This window comes from Marmota monax, unplaced genomic scaffold (assembly GCF_021218885.2).
Source record: "Marmota monax isolate L192 unplaced genomic scaffold, Marmota_monax_Labrador192_F-V1.1 WCK01_AAM20220418_F8-fsc00030, whole genome shotgun sequence".
NCBI lineage: Eukaryota > Metazoa > Chordata > Mammalia > Rodentia > Sciuridae > Marmota > Marmota monax.
The window spans coordinates 16,922,483-16,947,242 of record NW_026691988.1 but is presented as its reverse complement, the minus strand read 5'-3'; the positions used below and the strand labels follow the sequence as shown (position 1 = coordinate 16,947,242).

General features: G+C 36.7%; 1 protein-coding gene across 3 annotated transcripts in view; it reads right to left on the bottom strand.

The window, feature by feature from the left end:
* The window catches only part of Grm1 (glutamate metabotropic receptor 1), a 386,960-nt gene that overhangs the window by 18,892 nt on the left and 343,308 nt on the right, over window positions 1–24,760 (bottom strand). For all 3 annotated transcript variants that reach the window (XM_058581872.1, XM_046448775.2, XM_046448784.2), the window contains one exon: window positions 17,731–18,661. In XM_058581872.1, coding sequence (XP_058437855.1) covers window positions 17,731–18,661 — 931 coding nt within the window. The remainder of the gene's footprint in view (window positions 1–17,730; window positions 18,662–24,760) is intronic.

Sequence of the window (24,760 nt, the reverse complement as noted above, 5' to 3'; positions counted from 1 at the left end):
AGCCAGGACTTGAGGTGCCAAAATCCTGGATAGAGGAGGTAAAGAAAAGTGAGACCAACACTTGATAGTTCCCTCTAGGAAATTTTGTAAATTTTATATTGCACAAAGCACAGACTACAAAGCTAAGTAGGCGGTACTAAAAATGAGAGTAAAGTTTTGGAGCTCTCATAGTGCTGAGCAGTCAAAATTGTAATTTAAATATGGAGAAGATGAAGGACACAGTCAGCAACAGGGGACCTAGGTTCTCAGTGGGAACTTCTGGACAGTTATGCCCTTGAAACAGGATGTGCCAGGTGACACAGAACAAGTTTGTAAAACCACAATCCACATTCAAAGCAGCTTAGCCTATAATTGGATTACAACATAAAGGAAAAACATATGGGAATATACAAATAAATACAGATGGCTCCTGGCTTATGAAGGTTTAAGATTCTTTTTACTTTAAAATGCTTCAATTGAGCATGATGGTATATGCCTCTAATCCCAGCACCTCGGGAGGCTGAGAAAGTAAGATCACAAATTCAAAGCCAGCCTCAGGAACTTAGCCAGGCCCTAATCAACTTAGCAAGACCCTGTCTCAAAATTAAAAAATAGAAAGGGCTGGGGATGTGCTCAGTGGAGACACAGACACAAAAGTTTAAGTTCAAATATTCTGAGTCAGCCCAGACTTGAGGAGCCAAGATCCTGGACAGAGGAAGGTAAAGAAAAGTAAGACCAACACTTGGTAGTTCTATATGTCATAGTTATACAGTTCAAATCTTGAGAGAACAAAATAGACAAAAGGAGTGTTCCTAGAAATTTTTGACATTGTTTTGTGTTTTCCTATCTCATCATGTCCATGAAATACTCATATCTGTGTGTGCATGAGATTCTCCACACTTTATGTAACATAGGCTTTGTGTGAGATGACTTGCCCAACTGTAGGATATGATGAGTTTTCTGGGCATGCTTAAAGTAGGCTAGGTTAATCAATATTTGTTAGGTTAGGTGTACTAAATATTAAACCTATGATATTTTCAACTTATGATGGTTTATTGGGATATAAACCTATAGTAAATCAGGGAGCATTTGAATTCATTGTGCAAAATAATTATAGTAGTATACAATATGCATGAAATTAAAATGCATAACAAAATGTATAAAAGTTGACACATGATAAATACAATTAACGTGTTCTACCACTTTCACCTTGTTTGGAAAATGATAAACTTTTAATTTATTTGAGATCATAAGAGATTATAAAAACTATTTTTGAAATTTCTACAGTAATCATTAAAAGAAAATGGATTTGGAGTCTATCATGCTAAGTGAAATAAGTCAATCCCAGAAAACCAAAGGTAGAATGTTCTTTCTAATATGTGGATGCTAACACATAATAAGGGGGCAGGGAGGAAAAAATAGAATTTTAGTGGAGTAGGCAAAGGGGAATGAATGGAAGGTGGGGTGAGAATAAGAAAGACAGGAGAATGAGTTAGATACAACTTTCCTATGTCCATATATAAATACACGACCAGTGAAACTCCACATCATGTATAACCATAAGAATGGGATCCTAATTAGAACAAGTTATCCTCCATATATGTATAATATGTCAAAATAGACTCTACTATCATGCATATCTAAAAAGAACAAATAATAAAAAAATTAAAAATCAAAAATTAATAGAGGGGAAACTGAATATTAAAATATTAGATTAATTAAAAGAAAGGAATAAAGGAAAATGATGGACATAAATTCAGCAAGATGTGAAAAGCAGTTAAATACTAGATATAAATATGATTATGCCAGCAATCATATCTAAGTAAACTGTATATTCTAATTAAAAGGGAAACATTTTGAGACTAAATTACAAAACAAAAGTATGTGCAGCTTAGGAGAGATATTCCCTAAACACAGGGACATAAAAAAGCTAAAAATCAAGGGATGGAAACATGTTTTATCATTCAAACACTAAACAAAACATAAAAGCTGCTGTAACAATATTAGAGAAAGTAGACTCTTAGGGATAACAGATTACATTAAAAAAGGAGAGTTTATTTCAGCATTTCAAGTCTCAATGATTATTTGATAATAATTCAATATATTCCCCCATGTTAATAGAGTAAAATAGAAAAAAATATAACAATTGATACATACAGAAAAAAATTGACGAAATTTAATGCTGACTCATGACCAATTTCTCAGAAAATATGAGTATAATAAAATTATAAGGGAAAGTCATCAGACCAATAGTGATTCATGTACATAAGACCTAAAGATAATGTTCTACATTATGCTGAAGAAACTTTGAATAAGCATGACAACATCCTACACCTACAATGGCCAGAACAATCATAAAAGAAGAACGAAGTTAGAGGACTTATGTTATCTTATTTTTAAAAATATTTTTTAGTTGTTGATAGAGCTTTTATTTTATTTATTTATATGTGGTGCTGAGAATCAAACTCAATGCCTCACACGTACCAGGCAAGTGCACTACCACTGAGCCCCAGCCCCAGCCCATGTTATCTTATTTCAATAATAAAGATTTGTCAGAATCAAGACAATCTAGTATTTTAGAAAGAGAGATGTATGTATCAATAGATATTAGTCCATAATTAGAACTACACTTGTATGTTTAGTTGAATTTTAACAAAAGCACCAATGTTATTCAATGAGGTAAGGCAAATATTTGCACAATTGAGCTAGATGAATTGGAGTTTTTAATTTTTTAAAAAATTTTTTGAGACGAGATCTATTTGTTGAGGCTGGCTTTGAACTCACAATCCTTCTACCTCTGCTTCCTGAATTGCTGCTCTGGATTTTTATTTAGATAAAATGAAAAATGGATCTTGGTTCACTCTGTGATGGATTGAATGCCTGTGCCTCCTTCAAGTTCACATCTTGAAATTCTAACACCCAATCTCATGATATTACGGGGAGGATGGCCCTTAGGAGGTAATTAGGTCATGAGAGTAGAACCTTCCTGAATGAGATTAATGCCCTCGTAAAAAATTCTCTGATCTCCCTTTCAGTCTTATCCCAGAGATGGCCTTCATTAGAACTCACTCGCATTGCACCTTGATCTAACATTTCCAGTCTCCAGAATTGTGAGAAGTAAATCTCTGTGATTTCTAAGCAATCTGGGCTATGGTTCTTTGTTAGAGCAGACTAAAGTAACTAAGGAACATTCCACACTTTTCACAAAATTACTCAAGATATATTATAATATTAAGTATAAAAGCCAAACCCATAAAGCTCCAAAACAAAATGGGACAAATTCTTTTTTAACTGGGGATAAGCAAATATTTCAATACTAAACACAAAAAGCATAAATAGTAAAAGAAAAGTTGATGCATTGGACTTGATCAAAATTAGAAACTCTTACTCAATTAAAAAATACCACTAAAAATGAAAAATTAAGACTGAAAAATATGTAACACATATATCTGACAAAGGAATTATATTCAGATTATAAAACCAATAATAAAAAACAAATGATATGATAAAAAATGAACAAGAATTTGGATAGGCATTTCACAAAATAGGGTATATAGATGGCAAATCAGTACCCCCAAAAGACTCTCAAAATTATTGGCCATCAGAAAAGTGCAAATGAAAACTATAATTAAATATCTGTAGATATACATTATAATGGTTAATATGTAAAAGACTATCAACACCAAATGGATTTATACATTCTTGCTAAAAGTGTAAAATGGCAAAACTTTACTAAGGAAATTTATTTGACACTTTCACATAGTTAAACCTGCACCTCGCATATCATCCATCAACCCCATTCCTGGGACTATAATCAAACAAATGAAGATAAAAAATCCAAAAAACTTGTACATTTATGTTGATTGTGCCTTTATCATAATGAGAGCTGGAAGCAATCTTTATATTGACAGGAGAATAGACATTGTATATTCACACAATTAAACATTCCTCAGCAGGTAGAGGAAAAACTATGGATGCCTGCAAGAACATGCATGTATCTCATGCCATGTGAAAGCACAGACATGAAAGGCTGCCTATTGCATGATTTTAAGAAATTGAAGAATGGGCAAACTTAATCTATGGGGTAGAAATCAGAATAGTGGTTCTCTCTAGCTGGAGAGTGATATAGGTTAGAAAGAAACACGGAAAAACTTTGTGTTTTGCTTTGTATCTTGATTGCATGTTGGGTACATGGGTATCCTGCACAACTGTCCTTAACTTCTATGTGTATTACTGTATGAAATTGTACTTCAATAAAAGGGTATGAAATAAGCACATAAAAAGAATTAGAATGTGAAAATACTAAATAAAGTCAGAAATGATTCAATACATAATATTAAGAATTCATGAAGAATAAAACCAAAGGGAATGAAGCAAGTAATGGAGAGTATAACTCAACAAAATTTTCCTAAAATTATGAATATTTTAAACTGTGCATTGAAAGACAGTGCAATCTCACTGTGTTAGTCTGCTTTTGATCATTGTTACCAAAGTACCTGACAAGAACAACTTAGAGGAGGAAAAGTTCAATTTGAGCTCATAGTTTCAGAGGTTCAGTTCATGGTCTAATGACTCCATTGCTTTGGATCTGATATGAGTCAGAACATCATGAGAATAAGGGGTGATAGAGGAAAGCTTTCAGCTCATGGCATCTGAGAAGCAAGGAAAGCATGAGACAGGAAGTGACCAGAGACAGGTATAGTCCAAGGTCCCCTGTGAACAACTTCCTCCAGCAACACCCCAACTGCCTACAGTTACTACCTAGCAGTCCATTCAAATTTTCAAATGGATTAATCCACTGATGAAATGACACCTCTCATAAACCAATCTTTTTACCTCCGAACATTGCTACATCACCTTACCCATGAGCTCATGGTGGGGGGCATTTTACCATCCAAACCATATCACTATGTACCTGGGAAATCTGACCCAAGACAATGAATACTCAGAATGTTCTATTAAAACAAATGTGCTTTATAGAAAAAGAAAATGAAATACTTTGCTATCTGGGAAAAAGCAGTCAGTATTTTAGAAGGAAAAATAGATTATTATCCAAATTTTGGATAACAAAGAATCACACTAAAAGCAACTGAAATAAGATGTTGAAGATACTTAAGAAAACTAAAACATGCATACTGAATTATACCCAGCAAAACTGACTATTGAAACAGAGATCACAGATAAAATGTTTTAACAAGCAAAAACTAAATGAATACTATTCCCATGAGTTTCTTAGGAAATCTACTCTAGAATAAGATTCTAGATCTCAGACTACTAAAATTTCTAAGAGCATTTTAAGGACTAGAGGTAAGTGTCAGACACATTCTTAATTGTAGAACTAAAATTAAATGAAGGTTAAAAAATAGAAATCATAGTATGTAAGGGCTACATACATAGTGTAGCTACAGTGAAACTATTTTGAAATGGGGACATGGGAAGATCAAGTGCAAACAATTGGTTTTAAATGATTTGGTTATGGCAGTGCTAGTAGTTATTCTAGGACATTTGTATAGTTATTGTGGAATGATGTAAATATCTACTCATGGGAAATTCTGATTTATCTCCTGTTTCCTTGGGAACTTGCATTCTTGCTGCAGGAGGAAAGAAGTCTCTATGTATTACATGACAACACATGTGTTTCTGGACCAGGGCTAAGAACAGAAATAATCCACAGACTATAATTTTGACCTATTTCTTAAAGCCCACCTACTACATAATTCCCTATCTTGGGATGATATAATGCCTTATAAAAAGTATGTTTGTAAGTGGCGTGTGGTAAGCAGACTATGAGCATTGTTGTCTCCACCAATGAGAAAAAGAAACTGAACTCACTAAAAAAGTAAATGTGAAAACCATGGCATGCTGCCACACCCAGCAGCATTCCTGAAGAAAGGTCTTCCTAAAGGGAACCAGGATCTACCTCTTGTCTTGCAAACATCCTTTCTATCACTCATGTCCCAGCTTGATGCAAAGGGCAGGGCTTATTTTGCCTGCCCAGGAAACGATATAATCATCCAAAGTAAGACTTATATAAGTTTGTGAAATAAGATTTGCAAAATAAGATAGCCACACACCAGAATCCCAATTTCATTTGCAATGGAAATAATGTACAGGAATCTTAGAATCTGTATGAATAGACCTATGAGAGAAGAAAACACTTGAGAGTTGCTTACTCACAGGAAGACAGAAGGAGGGGGTGGCGAGTTTTCTTTGAAGTTCAATAATTGAATGTTATTTTCTTTTTTTTTTTTTTTTTTTTATAGAGTGAGAGAGGGAGGGAGAGAGAGAGAATTTCTTAATATTTATTTTTCAGTTTTTGGTGGACACAACATCTTTGTATATGGTGCTGAGGATCGAACCCGGGCCGCACGCATGCCAGGCGAGCGCACTACCGCTTGAGCCACATCCCCAGCCCAATGTTATTTTCTTTATGGAATTAACCTAAGAGTATGTTCCATCCTTTTAGGCCTAGGGTTGCAATGTGATTTAACATTTAAAGAGTCCATTGATCACCAGCTTCTTCACCTTTCTCTACTGCAGAGGAGTCTGTGGCCATTTTGGGTGTTTGTTTTGATGACTGTCTTTCTCTGTTTTCATGTCTGATCAATCCCCCTTATAGATCAATCATGATTTGGTATGTTCTTATTCTAGTTTTAAGTGAACTTACATAGGCCTAGAGCCCAGCAATCTCAGACAAAGGCAAATCTCTGTTCTGTGTGATCTTAAAATTGAATTTTGTGAGCAATCTTACTTTCACTTTTGTTTTTACCCCCTTAAGTATTTCTCTATAGTCACTCTATTCATCCCCAACTGTCCAAGCCCTAGGTCAGGGCACCATAATCTCTCCCCTGACCCTCTGACAGGCTCCTCCAAGAGCTCCCAGCCTCCCCTCTTGCCCTCCTCCTATGCATCTGTGTACTAGTAGCAGAGTGACAGCTCTGAAACATGCATGAAGTGATCACAGTACACCCTGCTTGGTGACTTCAGTGGCTTTCTGCTGTTCACAGAGTGAGATCTAAAACTCTTGTGGCCTCCAGTGGGGCCCTGCAAAATCCAGTTCTAGCAGACGCGCATACTCTTGTTTCATCATGTTTTCCTCCTCCCCTTTACTATTCCAGACACCTTAGAATTGCCTCAGTTCCTTCAGCAATCAGTGCCTTTTCCTGCTCTGAGACTTACATTCTGACTCCTTCCCAAGAACTTCCTTTCCTAGACAACCTCTTTTCTGAAATCTTATCTTAGGCAATGCACCCTGTAAATATTTCCAGCATACTTGAACTGACAGAGATCTCTAACAATGCTCCTGCAAACCCCATGCTTTTCCTTTGAAAAATGACATACTTGTAATTACTCATTCAACGTCTGGTCTCCCAGCTAGATTTCAAATGCCACAAAGGCCAGGGCCAGATCTCTTTTTTCCACCACTATATTCCCTGCACAGTCCTAGTGACTGGCACATAGTAGGCATTTGAAAATCATTCACTGAATGAATGAGTCATAATTGCATCTGTTCTGGATCTTAGAAGGTGTGCATCAGGTCTTGAAACCATTCTAATCATCAGAGCAAATGTGATTTTACACTAGGATAAGTCCTGGAATAACTTTTGGCTTTACACATTTGGAGGTAAACAAATATTCTTATGATAGTACTGCTATGGTTCCGATGTAGTCTGTCCTTCAAGAGTTCATGTGCAAGAGTTTAGTCCCTAGTGTAGCAGTATTAAAAGGAAGTGCAACCTTCAAGAGATGAAGCCTCCTCGTGGAAAGAGGTTAGGTCACTGGGGGCATCCTTAACTGCCCTAGTTAGGGACTAAGGCTGACCTGTAGAGTGAGTTGTTCTCTCAAGAGTGGGTTTTTATAAAGCAATGCCACCCTATAGGCTTGGCCCCCTCCACATGCAGCTGATTCCTTTTCCATTCCTCTGGTAGGTTGTGATCTAGCCAAGTGGGCCATTGCCAAAGGTCAAACAGATGGGGCTGCCCAACCTTGAACTTTTGTCCTTCATAATTGTGAAGTAAATAAACCTCTTTTCTTTATAAATACCCAGTTTCAGCAATAGAAAATGTACTAATGCACCTACTGATTTCTTTTTGCATTTCTCTAATATGCTGAGCTCTCTCCTGCCTCCACATCTCCTTGCATAGTGGTCCCTCTGCCTGCAACACTCTCTCCGCATTTTTCCCACCTTAACCCATTCCCCTCTAATAAAGTATTAGGAGTATTAGGTCAGCCTTCGTCCCTAACTAGGGCAGTTAGGGATGCCCTCCCCCCCCTCATGACCTAACCTCTTCCCACTAGGCTTCACCTCTTGAAGGTTGCACTTCCTTTTAAGACTATACCTCTTTGGGATAGATAGTGAGAATCACTGTCCACAGATTTTCTTTGATCTTTCCTGACTTTGAGGTCTATGCTAGAGGTCCTTCTATGTGCCTCCAAAGCGAGCATTCTCTGGAACTGTCATAGCACTTTACATCACCACATTGTCACTGCTGGGTTTCCTGCTGCTGCTTTCCCACCACCCCATCCCATTCCTCATAGAGTCCTGAGAAGTCACAGACCATTTATTTTCTTCACCAATAAATTGTCCATGATTTGTAAAATGGTAATATCTCCCCATATATATGTATAGATATTTATATATGTATATATATTTATAAGTGTGTATATATTTACATATTTATAAATGTGTATAACATGAGCTCCCTGATATTATTCTTTACATTCTTTGCATTATATAACCCCTTTTGCTTTAGCTAGGTTAAGTTGGCATGTATAACTTGCAGCCAAAGAGTTATGATTAATGAAACTGTAGGGCAGTCCTTATGATCTGAAGCTTCTGAATTCACTGATACTTCAATTTCTTTATTCTAGAAATTATCAATAGTTTTGCTCTTGGACTATCTTTATGAACACACTCATGTGGCCTGCTTTCCTGTTAGTGGATAACACTTCATACTAGATGCTAAGGTGAACAGATGGAATACAAATGACCTCATCTTTCCTTGGCTGAGGCCAAGCACAGACAGGTTGCCAAACTGTGCCATTGGGCATCCTTCCTCACATGCATCTCACACTGAGTAGCACTTGCACACACTCACTTTAGCAGATATACAGCTCTCCCATTTTACACAGCAATGAATACAATGAACTGGTCATGGTTCTAGAACTCTCTAGAGTTCTAGAGAGTTCTAGAGAGTTCTCATTTCTAGAACTCTCTCAACCTAAAGGTATAATGAAAAGTTTTGTCAGTATAAGAATTTCCATACACCCTTTCATATTTTCATATTTTTAATGTCACTAGATAATAATGATTGATATTTTACTCTTTACTAGTCACTATGCATAAATTCTCTCATTTAATACTAATAACTCTGTCAGTACAGTTCTTCAGTTTTTATAACTAACAACATAGAAGTTATACAATTTCCCCAAGGACTAATAACTTTAGGAAAAAACCCAAACAACTCAATAAACATTTGCTATGGACTGAATGTTTATGTATTCAAATTCATATGTTGAGGTTGTACCCTAATGTGAAATTAGTAGTCTGGGCCATAGGGATGTAATTAGGTCAAGAGAGTGGAGCTTTCATGGAATCAGCCCTTGTAAAAATATAGAACTTCACCACTCTCTATTCTTTATCATGTGAGGATATGAGAAGACAGTCATGTTTGAACCATGAAGAGGACTCTTACTAGAACTCAATAATGCTAACACCCTGATCTCACACTTCCCAGGCTCCAGAAGTGTGAGAAATAAAATTCTGCTATTTAATCCACTTATTTATTATATTTTTGTTATAGCAGCTCATCTAAGACAACATTGGACTCTGAAGTTACCATCCACATGAATCATATTCTACTGTTTATTATATGCACCTAATTTTTATTGTAAGGGTATTTATACATCAATAAACTGTGACTTCCTTTGGAGCAGGCTCCATGTTTTATTCATTTTATTCAATGAATGAATGAATGAATATATTATTAAAGTGACAGGCATAGACAGCTATCAAGAGTAATAAAAATAAACGATTTTATCCAGAGAACAATGATTTTTAAATCCATTATTTCTCTTATAAAAGTGGTCTTGAGCTTTTTGAGCCTCAATGTCTTTATTTACACAATAAAGTTCTGAATGTGCCTATCTTGGACCATTATGGATAATGATGTGAAGCTACTTGTGAATTCAGCTTAGAAACTACACATTGTTAATGTATGTGCATAAAATATTAAGTTGGAGAACTTGAAAAATGTCAATCATATGGGTTTATTTGAATTTGAAAGAAATGTAACCTATACTCAAAATGAATTATGTTCTCTTTGAAGTTGTTGCATAATCCATGCCCATGGTCTTAGTTTTGAATTTAAAAAACAAAACATGAGTATTATAAGTAGCTATTTCTATGTTGTTATTATTATCTTTTTAGATCAGGTGTGTTATCTACAAGAACAAAAGCAAGGAATTTGGTGACTGAAAATTTGCTGCCTCTGATGGAGGGGCAAGTTGTGTCCACCACCATTGTACTGAGGTCATTCACTCCTATACTTGAGCCTGTACCTCTCTAGGTGAACTCTTACAGCAGCATCCTCTACACACAAGCTACTCTTGAGGGTGTGTTTATTCTAAGTAATGCCTGCAGTGCCTTAGGTAATGATAAAGCATTATGTCTTCAAAGAGTGAAAGCATTTAGACTGGCTTTATCATCAGGCACAAGACTTTACCCCAAACAAAATATTCTCATGCTGACAGCCTCAGGTACCATGGTTGGTCTTCAGGGAGGGATCCCAGGGTCTCCAGCACTTTCCAATCATACTATGACAAATGTACCTGCTTCATCCCCAATTAGCCTAACTCTGGACACACAAAACCTGCTTTTCTTGTACAAAATAATAATAATAAAAATACCTTACAGGCTGAGAATCCTTCAGACTGCCAAGAATTTCAGAAAAGCACATCCTATTTATTAGGGTCTCCATAACTGGTCTCTTCTCAAATCCTACAATGTTTATAATTCCAGAGGTCTTATAAAACCATGAGTAGGTATTTTACCATAGTCTTTAAAAGTTTCCAACTTGATTTTCCATCCTGTTGTAATATCAAACATTAAACACACAGCTAAGAGAGAACCAGCATCAACCACATGCACACTATGTTCTTTGGAGTTGACACTTCATTGTTATAGTTGTCAATTGATGTCAAATGGCTGTATTGTAATGGCAGAGCTTTGGGTCTGGCTCCTGACATAAACCATGTTCTCTCTTTTATGTTTTCAATTGTTCTTTCTCTGTTGGCTCCTTTCTCAGATATAACAAACATGATTAAAGTTCTCTTCTAGTATACCATTCCTCCCCCTCCCTGAACTTTATAAATATTAACTGAACTACTTACTTTCTTTAATGCCAAACTCTTTCAATTTATGGTAATATAACTTCTACCCACATTATACAACTGATACCTCTCAATGCTAACTGTAAAGTCTCCATCCTTGGGATTCCTTGGGTTGGATTGGTTGGATGCCATGTTCAAACATATTGACACAGACTATTATACAGACTGAATGTTTCTGTCTCCTATTTGAATCCTCAATAAGACCCAGTAAGATTATATTTGAAGATAGGGCTGTGGGTAATTAGGTTTAGATAAAGTTCTATGGATGGGGCCCTTAGGATAGATTTAGTGCTTTTATAATAGAAAACAGAGTGTTTATGTCTCCCTGCCTCTCATACAAAGAACAGAGCATGTGAGCTCATATCAGAAAGGTGGTTGTGTGAAACTTAAGGGGAAACCTCTCATCAGAAGTAGACCATGGTGGCATCATGATCTCAGACTTCCAGCCTCATAAACTCTGAGAAAATAAATCTGTTATTTGAGCCACACAGTCTGTGGTACTTTGTTATGGCAGCCTAAACAGACTGAGACAGTCTCCTCTTTGGTTTCCATGGCACTATGTCCTTCTGTTTTCCCTTTCTTCTTATTACCTTGTGTCTATTGCCCTCAAATTTCCCTTTCTATCACATCTCTTAAGGGAAAGTGTTCCTTAATGTTCTACCTTTTACTTTCTTCTTTTCTCCTGTTGTAATTGCTCTCTTGGATACTTTCAACATTCTGGCAATTGAGCTGCAGATCTAGGGTGCTAGCTGAGACCTCTCTTGAGCTTCAGACTTGAATTTGTGAGTATTCTATGGATGCCTCCATTTGGCTGCCTTTATAGCATCTTCAACCAGAAAGCTTAAAACCCAACTCTTCAACATCTCCCATCCTACTCTACTCATATCTCCTCTATGTTTAATAGTAACTGTTTTCCCCATCACCCAGGCGCAAATAGGATGGTCATATTCTATTTTTAATTCCTTCTTTCAACTCCCATAACTGGTACTCCAGTTCTAATAAATCCAACTCAGAATTTTTTTCACAGGCATCCCTTGGGTTCAACTTTCATCTCACTGCTCTAGTTTAAGGATCTTGTTTTTAAATTTTAAAAACTTTAAATTTTAAATTCTACTAATGAGTCTTTCTATAGCTCACTTTATCACATAAAGCTTACACATGATCATGAAACTTCACAAAGATCTTTAAGACACCTTGTGGATTACAGAAAATTGTCTGAACTTTATCTGAAAATATTGACCACCATCTAGAAGCCTCTCCCTGCATGTATAAATTTCCCCACCCTTGAAACAGATGCTCCTTGAATTTGAAGGAAGACCAAGTCATTGCCCTAATCAACTCCATGCAATTTCTCTGACATGTACTATTTTTCAGCTTATTTTTCCAGCTTTTCTAAAGTCTTAGGAATGGTAGCCTTGCAACCAAACATCCCATGATGGGATGCATCATTCTCTCCAAGCAGCAGCAGCTTGCCTGACACCAGCAAGACTGAACCTGAGACAATGATCAACTGGAGCACAGGCTGACCAAGATTGCTAACTATATAGACATCTCCACCCTTGACCATTGTTCTCTCTCAATAAAATCCTTGCACTATGGTTAGTTCCTGAAAATGGTGCTTCAGACAGCGGTCCCTCACTTCCTGGTGTTACCCATGCTAAAATAAAGTCCTTCACTGTTTTACCACTGCTTGCCTTTTTACTATTTGGATTCCTGTAAGCAAGTGGCCAAACTTGGCCTATTGAGATCCCTGGGCATAGGCCTCTGGCCTAGGATTCCAGTAGCACAAATAGTCTTCTCCATGTTCTTCCTTTATACCAGAATCCACATTGTGTGCTAACATTTTTTAATCTTCACCTCTATTATTATATGTGAAATGATCTCACCATAGCACCATTTCTCTTGTCGAAAAAAATCTTTCAGGTCAGGTTCACATGCTGCTTTTACTAAAATATCCTTTCAGTCCTTTCACAGATATGACTTCATAGGTAGACTTAGTCTCTCTCTTCCCTGGACACTCAGAATGCTATTGGTCCTCTAATATGGCACTTAACATGGGATATTTACTTAGGTCTTTGCCTGTCCATACTGTAGAGTGGTGTAGTCAGTACCTTAATTTTATATCTTTTTATCCTGAATATTATCTAGAACCATGTCAATTACCTAAATACTTTAAGCTTACTATTGAAACAATGATTGATTGATTAAAGGAATGAATTAAGCGTAGATCCTCAAAAACATGTTTCCATCAAGTGATAAAATTCTAGAACAAATATTTTAATAAAACTCCTGATGCTTGCTATAAAATCAAGTGAAGAATTATAATAAATTTCAAAGTCATGTACTGTATGATTAAGGAAAAGAATGATTTCAAAATGACAGATTTTTCTCATTTACAAGCCAGAATAGTGTTTGAGTTTCTATTAGAGAGAAAAAGACGTTACAGCTATTTGATTGTGATATTGGTTGGCTCACTATCAGATTTCCTTTCCTAATAAAAGAAGGAAAGAAAAATCAAAATGCTTACGTCTACTTAGGTTTTGTAGCAGAGAACCAAGAGGGAAATTTCCTCAGAGCATCCTTCCACTTAATATTTCACTTAGCTCTTGTATTCAAAGCATAGTCAATTGTGTAAGAAACAACTACAGAAGTGAAATAATGTTGTGTTCACTTAGGAATCTGTTTTAAAATCACACCCTTATATCAGTCTGATGCCTTTTTTTTTTTTTTTTTTTTTTTTGGTGGCAACTGCTTTCAGTTTTGCACGTAACTATGTATGCAAAAGGTCCAAGGAGTATATTGTCACATTTTAGCCTCATGTACCATCAAATTATTTGGTACTCATTGAGTTTATTTATCCTGAAAATAACTAAAAATATGAGTTTAACATTCAGTCACAGATATAATTATGTTTTAAGGAAGCATGTCATTTGCACAATATTTTACTTTCAGTGGAATGATGTTAACTCATTTTTCCTTGAACAGAAGTGAAAAATAACTTGAATGTAAATAATTTACTTCTTTATAACTACCCATGGATTTCTGCATTTCTTCTATTGCCAGAAAAGAGAAATCTCCTATATCTTTATATTAGCATATGCCTTAACATTTTCCCATTTGATGACACATAAAAAAAAAACAACTAAAGAAATAAGAGTTGTCAAAGACAATAATATATCAACATGCCTAAAAGGGCTTCTGTCTATAAATAACTCAAGTAAACCAAACTTCAGATTTACTGATTAAACTCCTCCTCTATTATATCTCAGAAAATGTAAAGCAAGGTCCTAACCTTTTTGTTAGATATTTGACTATGAGTAAAATATAAAATTCAAGTACTCTTTGCAAAAACGCAGGCAATATCATCCTTCCCCTACATTTCAGAGATAGCCTATCATGAGGATGTTGTTGGACTTGCAATTTCTTAGAACCATATCCCAACATATAGATCAGGTGGAAGTTCATTACAGCATCTGCTCTGTGTTTATAGCTACACATGTAGCCTGCTGAATACCCTCAGTGCACTATGAATGTAGGAATTACATATCCAGATGGTAATAAACTCACTGGGTGATGTGTTCTCTAGAGCTTCCAATCCCTTGCTTCAGCTGACAAAATTCTGTTAGATTTTTATTACTGTAGAAAATATTAGATTGTGTTTTTTATAACTTTGGAGACAAACCAGGAAAACATAAAATGGCAATAAGAAAAGGTAAAAGCAGAGGCACTGCGATTTTTGTTACATTTTAAAATTACAGTCTCAAAGAGAGTTACAACAGAAGCAACAACAGAATAAATGAGTAAACAAATGACTGTTCTCCATAGAAGTTTAGTTCCAAATACCCTCTGTGGGTCAGCTTATTGGCATGGTGCATATCAGAGAAGCTACAAATTGTACTAAGAAAGCCCCTGTTATTATTGTTAATTAGAACTAGGTTTCTCAACATAACACTAAGACAATTCTTGATAAGTTACAGCTAAGTGTTAAATAATTTATTGGTGAAACCAGGACTTCCTAGACAAACAAACCAGTTCATGTAGACTAAGGTGGTTTTTCTCTCAAATGCAAGATTCCATTGCTAACTATATAGACAAGATACCAAGTGGAATTAATTTATTAATTTGTAATAGTGAAAGGAATTTTCTCAGATTGTAAGGAAAGCTGTCCAGGTGTGGGAAGGTCATCAAAAATGAACAGTGAAGTCTGGCTGTTCGAGAAGTGCTAAGCATCATTAGTGTCAGGTCGGATAACTCCATCTCATCCCTGCAGCAAGCACTGCTTACCATTCACTAGTCACAATTTTCTTGGACAGGTGCCCTATACAGTTGTCACAAATGCATATTCCTGGGCAGTATCACGGGACATCTCAATTCTACAGATTATCAGAACAGTGTTCAGTGACCAAAAATCATATGGAAGTTTCTGAAGAGCCAAAATGAAGGCAGACAAATGAGAAACATGGAGCTAGATATTGGTGGATGGCGGAATGTCTCCCTCATGACAGCCACCGTATGTAGTACAATAAAGGGAATCTCCTGCTCCCTATAAACATTCCAGTTTCATTCCATTTCATTTTGCTTTCTCTCATTTCATTCCTCTTAAGGAAAATCACTGTGATGCCATTTTACACTGGTATACTCTAAAATAGCCTATTCCTTTTCCCTCTCAAACCATGGGATTTTTGCTTTGCTTTCATGCTGGACAATAATTCCTTGTCAGGAGGTTGCAATTGAGGGGATGTTGGCTAGAATCAAAAACCTCGGCAAGGGGAAAAAAATCATTAAGCTACTTTTGTGATCAGCTTCTTGTAAATAACTTGAAATTGACATAGTGGGAAGTAGCAAAAATTATTGGCTTTATCCTAACATTGATAAAACTTAGGGATGTCTTTTCTTGAAATAATAATAACCTTATGTATTTCAAAGACACGTTTTTCCCCAAACTTCCTCATCAGATTCCAAAATTATATGATTTCTGTAAAAGGTGTTTGTGCTTCAGCTTAGCACATAAAAATTACAAAACTCACAATTTTAATGCATGTAGGGTTTTTGATATATGTTAAGATTTTAAAAAATCATATCACTGTAAGACCTGGGCAAAAAATGACTAAGTGGAATAACAATGAAAAGTTTTACAAATTTACAATTGCTTAGTTTTCTCGCCTATGAAATGTAGAAAGATAACATACTTACTGGTTCAAGTGAATAGAATAGCTATATTATGGTATATAAATTATAATCGTTGCTATTAAAATTCTTCACTTTTAAAGAATTACTTCAAAGAGTAAAATTAATCATGATAATGGAAAAATTTTATGCTTTTTGGCAATTCAATACTTTTTACAACTTCAAGTGTCCTTGTTATTTTTCAAATTATTATAAATTATAATTATATTATAAATTATTATTATAAATTATAAGTGTTAAATTTTGTTTTTATGAGTCTCATAAAGATGACACAAGCAAATTTTTAGCATATGTTTCTTCTTAAAACAATCAGGGAAAAGATAGGAAGTTGTTATTATACAAACTGCTTAGAAGAATTACCAAAATACAAGACACTTGAACTTTGATGTTCACATTGACTCTCTAATTTGGGATCATCACTTTTATCTGGTCCTTTATTTATTCTGGTGCTTTGTGTCTAAGAAACCATCCTAATCATGAACTTGAAGTAGAGATAGCCCAATTTACTTACAGCATTATAGAACATCTTTATTAAAATATGCATGAAAGTTCAAAGAATAAGAGATGATAAAGCAGTTACTTAAGAGATGTTATTTCAGGACACGGTTGGTGCTTATCTGCAATCCAGTTTGGAAACAGACATTTCCTCAGGGGCTTAATTTCCTTGCTCTCTGTCTCTAATTAGTGATAGTGTGGTCTAAGTATGATAAAAAGCAATTAGAAACTGCCTTCTACTATGGTCCAAACTATAAATTAGAATTAATGTTTGCATCTTTGACCCAAACCCCAGAGATGTATTGATGCTCCTCAGAGAGAGGACCCATACAAAAGGAAAAAAGTTACTGGGAAAACTGAAGCTTGAGGTTCTAGACAAAAATGAGGATGTGATCAGCCAGCTGTTGGTTCATGCTTCTTGCTGTGTCAAAGGAATGAAGATACAAACTTAATGAAAAACTTTAAGTTCTATCTTCCTACTGCAATAGAATGTGAAATTTGTTAAAGGAAGAAAAAGTAAGAAAAAACTTAGGGGAAGAAGAGGGCAACAATTTGGACAAATACAGGAGAGAGAGAGAGAGATAGAGAGAGAGATAGAGAGAGAGAGAGAGAGAGAGAGAGAGAGAGAGAGAGAGAGAGAGAGAGAGAGAGAAGACAAACTCGGATGGGATAACTCACTTGGCATTCCCTGCCCCCGGCTTCTTTCTTCGGAAAATGTTGAGGAATGTGTTGGAGCGGCAGGGCAGCTTGCCGTCGCCCACATGCATGCGGACCACATCAGAGGTGGTGAAGGCACTGCGGACATTCCTCTCGGGCTTGGCAATGATGATGTACATCTTGGGAGTGAACATGCACCCCAGGGCCACTGTTACACTGAGGCTCACTGCAAAGCAGGTAGTGATGATCTTGTAGTTGCTCCCAAAGTAAATGGGCACAAAAGCCAGCCAGATTATGCAGGTGGTGTACATGGTGAAGGCGATGTATTTGGCCTCATTGAAGTTGGCGGGCACGTTCCGGGTCTTGAAGGCATAGTAGGTACAGCTCATGATGAGGAGTCCGTTGTAGCCCACAGGGGCCACCACACCCAGGTTGCTGGTATTGCAGATAAGGTAGACTTCCTTGATACTTGGGTAGGACAAAATGGGCATGGGAGGCTCCATGATGATCAAGGTTACCACCAGTGTTAGTTGCACACTAATCAAAATTGAGGCAATGATCACTTGGGCCCAGGCACTCATGAACCTGGGCTTGCGGGTACAGATCTTCTTTTTGCTGCCAGCAAGGATGCGTGCAATGCGATTGGTTTTGGTCACTAAAGCAGAGTAGCACATGGCAGAGGAGAGGCCAACCAGGAGGCGCTGGAGGTAGCAGGATGTGGTAGTAGGTTTGGCAATGAGAGTGAAAGGGCACACGTAACCCAGGAAGATGCCAGCTAGGATGATGTAGCAGAGCTCCCTACTGGAGGATTTGACCACAGGTGTGTCTCGGTACAGCACAAAGATGAGAGTGACAAACAGGGTAACGAGGATGCCCAGGCAAGAAAAGACGATGGCTATGATGGATTCTATGTTGCTCCACTCAAGATAGCGAACAGGAATGGGCTCACAGCCTGTAATGAGAAAAATCGTTTCAATGTGCACCTGAGATTTCCACTGAGCAATAGTGACAGTATTCAGTAGTTACCAGAGACATAGCTACAGCCACATTCTTCATGATTTATATTATTTTTATGCTTTTCACTAAATTCCTCAATGTTACACAAAGGTACTTCTATGTCTTCCCTGGAATATCATGTCCCTAAACCTAATCTCATTACAATCATGACTTATAGAGCCTATAAAAATTAAGTTTTTTTTTTTTTTAACACCAGCATGATAAACAGATGTCACCCTATAGATGGATCTTACTTCTACATTCTCAGAAAGAGAAAGAAAAAACAAACTGCTTCCAGTTGCAGTTCAGCTGTGATAAATTAATAGAATAAGATAGTTAGAAATAAACTAACACAACTTTTATTTTATGCACATTGTCCATAAGCAAGTGCAACTCATAGACAAGTATATTTGAGGCAACAGAATGTTTTAAACATAAATTTAATGAGGAGTGTGTAGAAGAATCCGCATTTTTATGCTTACCACATAATTCTATATTACCTGCTTAAATTCCTGTTAGTCATGACTGACATGCATCCAGCATTTGCAGGTCTTTGAGTTAGTAGTCTCTAACAGTCACACCAAAGAGGAATGAACTCTCTCTTCACCCATCTCTTGCAAGCAGAGACCAGCATCGTGTTTTTAAATGCTGCACTCATTTATTTGCTCTAGATGGAGAATTACATCTATTTTGTATTTTAGAGTGAGAGAAAAATATGTCAGGCCCTCGAGACGATCCTTTTACAGGATTTTGTATTTGGTCTGGGCCAGTATTTCCCAAACTGCGGGAGTAAAAACATTTCCACAAATGTACAAAAAGACTCATTGTTCTATGGTCCTGGCAGCAAGAAAACCACCAGAGACTATTTTAGGGTTGTTCAGTTAGTCAGAACCAACCCACCTCAGTGAACATGTTTTTGTATGCCAACCAATGGATATTAGCTCTTACTGCTGAAGATCACACAGCAGGGGACACACTCACTTCAAAAAGTGCATACCCACTAACCCACAGCAGTCTCACACCATATTGTATTTCTACAGATGATGTGAATCACTTTATGTTCAGAAGTTTATCAATCCCTGAAGTCAGTACTTTACAAGAACCCCATAGAAAATGAGCAGTCTCTTCCGCTCAGAGAAAACTTATCTGACCAGGTAGAGTATAGCTATGCCTTGTTATACTTTAGCAATAAATTCAGCTTTTGTACTTTTAAAAATTCCACATAAAGTTATCTCTCAGTATTGATGGGAAATTGGTTCCAGTACCCCCACTGGTACCAAAATTTGCTGATGTTCAAGTTCATTATATAATATGGTATATTTTTTTGCAAATAACTTCCACACACCCTTCTGTGTAAATAATTTCTAGATTATTCATAATACCTAATACAATTTAAATATTATGTAAATACTTTTTTGCCCTGCATTGTTTAGGGAATAAGGACAAGGAAAAAATCTGTAAATGGTAAGTACAAACTCAACCATTGTTATGATTTGGATATGAAGTGTTCTCCTAAAAGTTAATGTGTTGGAAATATGACACCCAATGTAGCAATGTTCAGAGGTAAAATAATTAAATTATGAGGACTGTGTAACTCCATCAGTGAATTAATTCATTTGGTGGATTAGTAGTTTGAATGGACTATTTAATAACTGTAGGCAAGTGGGGTAGCTGGAAGAAACAGGTCACTGGGGGCATACTTTGGGGATTGCATTATGTTGGTGACTCCTTGTGCGCTCTCTCTCTCTCTCTCTCTCTCTCTCTCTCTCTCTCCATCACTCCTCTCCTTCTTGTCTACCATGAATTGAGTAACTTTCCTCTGCCATATCTTCTGTCATGATGTTCTTTCTCACCTCAGGCCTAGAGCAATGGAGCCTGCTGACCATGGCCTGAGACCTTTAAACCATGATCCCAAATACACTTTCCCCATCTAAGTTGTTCTTGTCAGGTACTTTGGTCGCTAACACAATGATCATAGTCCTAACTATATAGTATGTATATATGTCTACAGTACATGAATAGTTTGTAAAACATATTAGCAACAGTGAAAAATTTTTTTCCATCCATTGTTGGTTGGATCCAAACATGCAGAACCAGCAAATACAGAAGGCCAACTGTATTTAGTCTTACCGTCTTTCATATTTCTAGAGATATCAATGTTATTGTTTTAAAGACCCTCATTTAGAAAGATTTCTGAAGATGCTGTGACCAAGTTTGACTTGCTGGACCCCTCAGGTCCAAACTGTCCTTCCCACATACTACATAAAAGTCAGTCTAAAAATTAAAATACTTAGACTGCATATAATTCAAGAAACAGCTATTGTCCCAGAATCACAACGGACAAAAGACTCCACTGAAATAAGGAAGATCAGAACAGAGCACATAAGTCTTCAGATAATCCTAGGTACCTGAGTTATATAAGAATCTTTCCTTTTGTATGGTCTGAAAGGTCTACACCATACTAGGGATAAATTAACAACATGGCACATATTGAAGAACTATTGCCCATTGTTATAGGAAACTTCTAAGATGTTCTCCAATGACCCTCACCTCTTAATATTTATGTACTTGTGTAATCTCCTCCTCTCAAGTATGAGCAGGACTGGCAAATTGCTTCTAGTCTATAGAAAACAGCATCCCAATGGATGTTGCTTTCAAGCTTAGGTTACATAAGTTAATGACTTCCATCCTGCTAGCACACTGTCTCTTGCTAACTCTGTTGAAGAAACCTGCCATGTTGAGGTTCATAAGACAAGGAACTAAGGGCAGTCCTTGCCCAACCACCTGCAAAATACAAGTTCTCAGTTCAACATCCTTTGAGGCAAGGTATAATCCTGCCAACAACCTCATAAGTGAGTTTAGAAGTGTACTCCTCCCCCATCAAGCCTTCAGGTTAGACCCCATCCCTAGTCCTGTGAAAGATCCCAAAGCAAGAACCCAGTTAAACAAATGCCTGACCTGCAGAAACTGAGATGATAAGTGTGTGTTGCATTAAGTTACTAGATTTTATGTAATTTATTACAGAGCAAGAGATAACTAATTTATCCACTAAACCTAACCCCTAATCCAGTAGACAATGCTAAAATCCCTTGCCTTAGGGCAGTTTCAGACATAAAGAGTCAAAACATTTTTAGGTTTTCGCTAAGTCTTTAAATCTAATGTTACCTCATAATAAATTCCTATTACAGTAACTGCCCAACATTGTCTACTAGTTAATTAAGTCATTATGAATTATTGCTACTTCTCCTTTCCTTTTTCTATCTACTGATGTGATTCTCATAATAGAAACCTTATAAACCTTAATCAATTTAGGAGAATCTCAGTATGTGTTTTTATCATTCAAGAAGTGTTCCTGCTCAGAATAGAATTTGAGCACTCAAGTACTAAATTTTGACTTGATATTGCTTTGCTATGACTTTTATACTTAAAATTGCTTTACTATGTTTTTATACTAAAATTAAGAAGGAACACTTCTAAGCTTGATATACAATAAGCAGTACAGTCAGTATTATAAAGTCCAATACTTTACCCCAACCTAAATATTTCTAATAATAACTGAAGTATAGTCATCTCTATGGTATATTTTGGATACTGCTAAAATGAAGAAGAAGATACATAAACTAATGGTACATATGGTTCCAGAATGATTCATTTGTTTGAAATTATGTTCTTTTTTTTTTTTTGGTCAATCCTAAGGATCAAATCCAATACCCTGACACTCTCTACAGAAGTACTCTATCACTGAGCCACAACTTCAGTCTCAGAAACATTTTAGGTCTTTGGATGTTTTCTGAAAATAAGCAATGATATTAATTACTTGATATCATAATGTTACCTAAAATAATTACTCTCATGAAGGTTGACTCATAGTAAAAAAGGTACTATAGAAAGTAAAGATAGTGTAAAACTAATAAAGATACAGAGATATAAATATTTTAGACATGCTTTGATGAAAAGTCCTTACTCTACCCACTGTCTCATACAAAACAACAAAAAAACATTTTTCAATAATAAAAATTTTATGGGGAGGTTCACAGATTAAATTTCAGATATACAAAATCAGTCAGAAAATGTTCTAAAAATATCCCAGAATGGTCATGTTGTAAGGTCCATAAAGAAAATATTGGCAAAGCCCTAATGCTTGTCTGGTGGTACCAGATAAACTATCCAATGGACACTGGAGAAAATCCTCATTGAAAAAAAATGTAAGAATTTATTCTAAGAGGGACAAATTGACATCCTGATAATGTATTATTGGGAAAACCTTTCCAGGATAGCAGAAGATGAAGCTAGTTCATACTTAATTTCTGTTTTAATTATTCTTCAAAAGTTGTGAAGATGGGCATTGACTGATAAAACTGCAAAAAGGATCCTTTAAACAATCTCCAAATGGGTTGCAGACAGTTGTCCCCCTCTATGATTTACAAATGTGCCTTCGTTCAAATAGTATGTTTGTTTTCTGAACAGGTTGGAGAATTTTCCTGTTGAAAAGAAACAATCCTTACAACTGCTAAATTACAATTAGATTCGTATTTCTTAGGTAGAATATTACAACTTATGAATCCAATGATATGGGAACTGGAAATGGTAAGTACAAACTTTATGGAGAATTTCACAGATTGAAAAAAGGTTTTCATGAATTTAAACTTTGTAAAGTTATCTTCATTATTCCCAATCTTGTGAAAAAAATAAAAGGGAACCTTAATGTTACTTGAGATTATACCTTGTAGTGATTTTAAACTGAGCTTCCCTGGGAGGATAGAAACAGAAGGCCCATGACCGTTGATTGTTAACCCTAAGTCCTTACAGCGAGCTGATGACAACACAGTGGAATTCTGTGTACGATACCTATAAGAAGTTTCTTTCTTATATCATACTCCTTTTTGTGTATTCTTGCTTATTTGTATTTTTCTTTACTGACTTCAGGATATAAATCTGAGCCCATCTTTACTAGTTACCTTACTAGTAATAGGAATTCACCTAAGCCTAGATTTCACTAGAGACAGTCATTACTCCAACTCAATAATTCACTTATAGCAAGATGTTGATAGTAAAGATAACTCGAGGAATAATATAAACGTATGTTACAATAACTTTTCCAATGTATCTTGTATATGCAAAGATTTGAAAGGATAAGAGTTCAGATCTTTGAAAGGATTCAGAAGACTCACAGAATGTACTTAAATAGTGTTTTCATTTAAAGGCAGAAGTTGTGTTATAAAAAGGAGAGTACAGGTCACCAAGAACTCGAAAGATATCCAGTGCAAGCTTTTATTCATGTACAAATAAACTTCATCTTCAGATTGACCTATCAAGATCTGTCTTATTGCTTTGAGATAGCTCAAAGCAGAAATTCCCAGTAGAGTCTTTTTATCATCCTCAAGATGTGAAGCTGAGGATTTAAATCGGGAAGATGGCCGCTGCGTACGGGGGTTGCTGAAGTGCTGAGCGTGGTGCTCAAAGCAGCGGCTTTAATAGAGATTTCGCACAGTCTGTTAAAGCTCCTTTCACCGTTAATCTGTAGTGGACCACTTTGCCAAGGAGCAGGAAGAACAAAGAAATCGAAAAAGAGACGCTTGGCTGCTCAGAGCCGCGGGCGCTTTGCTCCCATCTGCTTCCTCTTTCGCTTCGCTCCGGGCGGAGAAGCTGAATGTGCAATCAGCAGTGGATTGTAAGTACCCGAGGCAAAGAAAGCTCAGTGCGCCCCGCCTTTTTTTTTTTTTTTTTTTTTTGAATATTTTTTATACAGGGAGAGTTTGTGGATTGGGATTGCTGGCGGGGCTGTGGTTTCTGTGCCGAAAATCCACTCCGCGGGAGCCGCCATTTGCTTTCTGCTTGCTGTCTTGATGGCTCTGTATACACTGTCCGGCAGCCGCACCTAGAGGTTGCAGCTGGGCTGCGTGCCGAGCCCTGTCCTCCGAAGGCTGGACTGCAGCCTCGAGCGTCTCTGTGGCCTGTTCGCCGCTGCACCTTCGGGCAGAGCCTGCTCTGGGGTCGTTCTGCACCCCCCTGCCAGGGGACCCGTGCTCCGGAGGAGGGGGACGGAGAGCCGCGG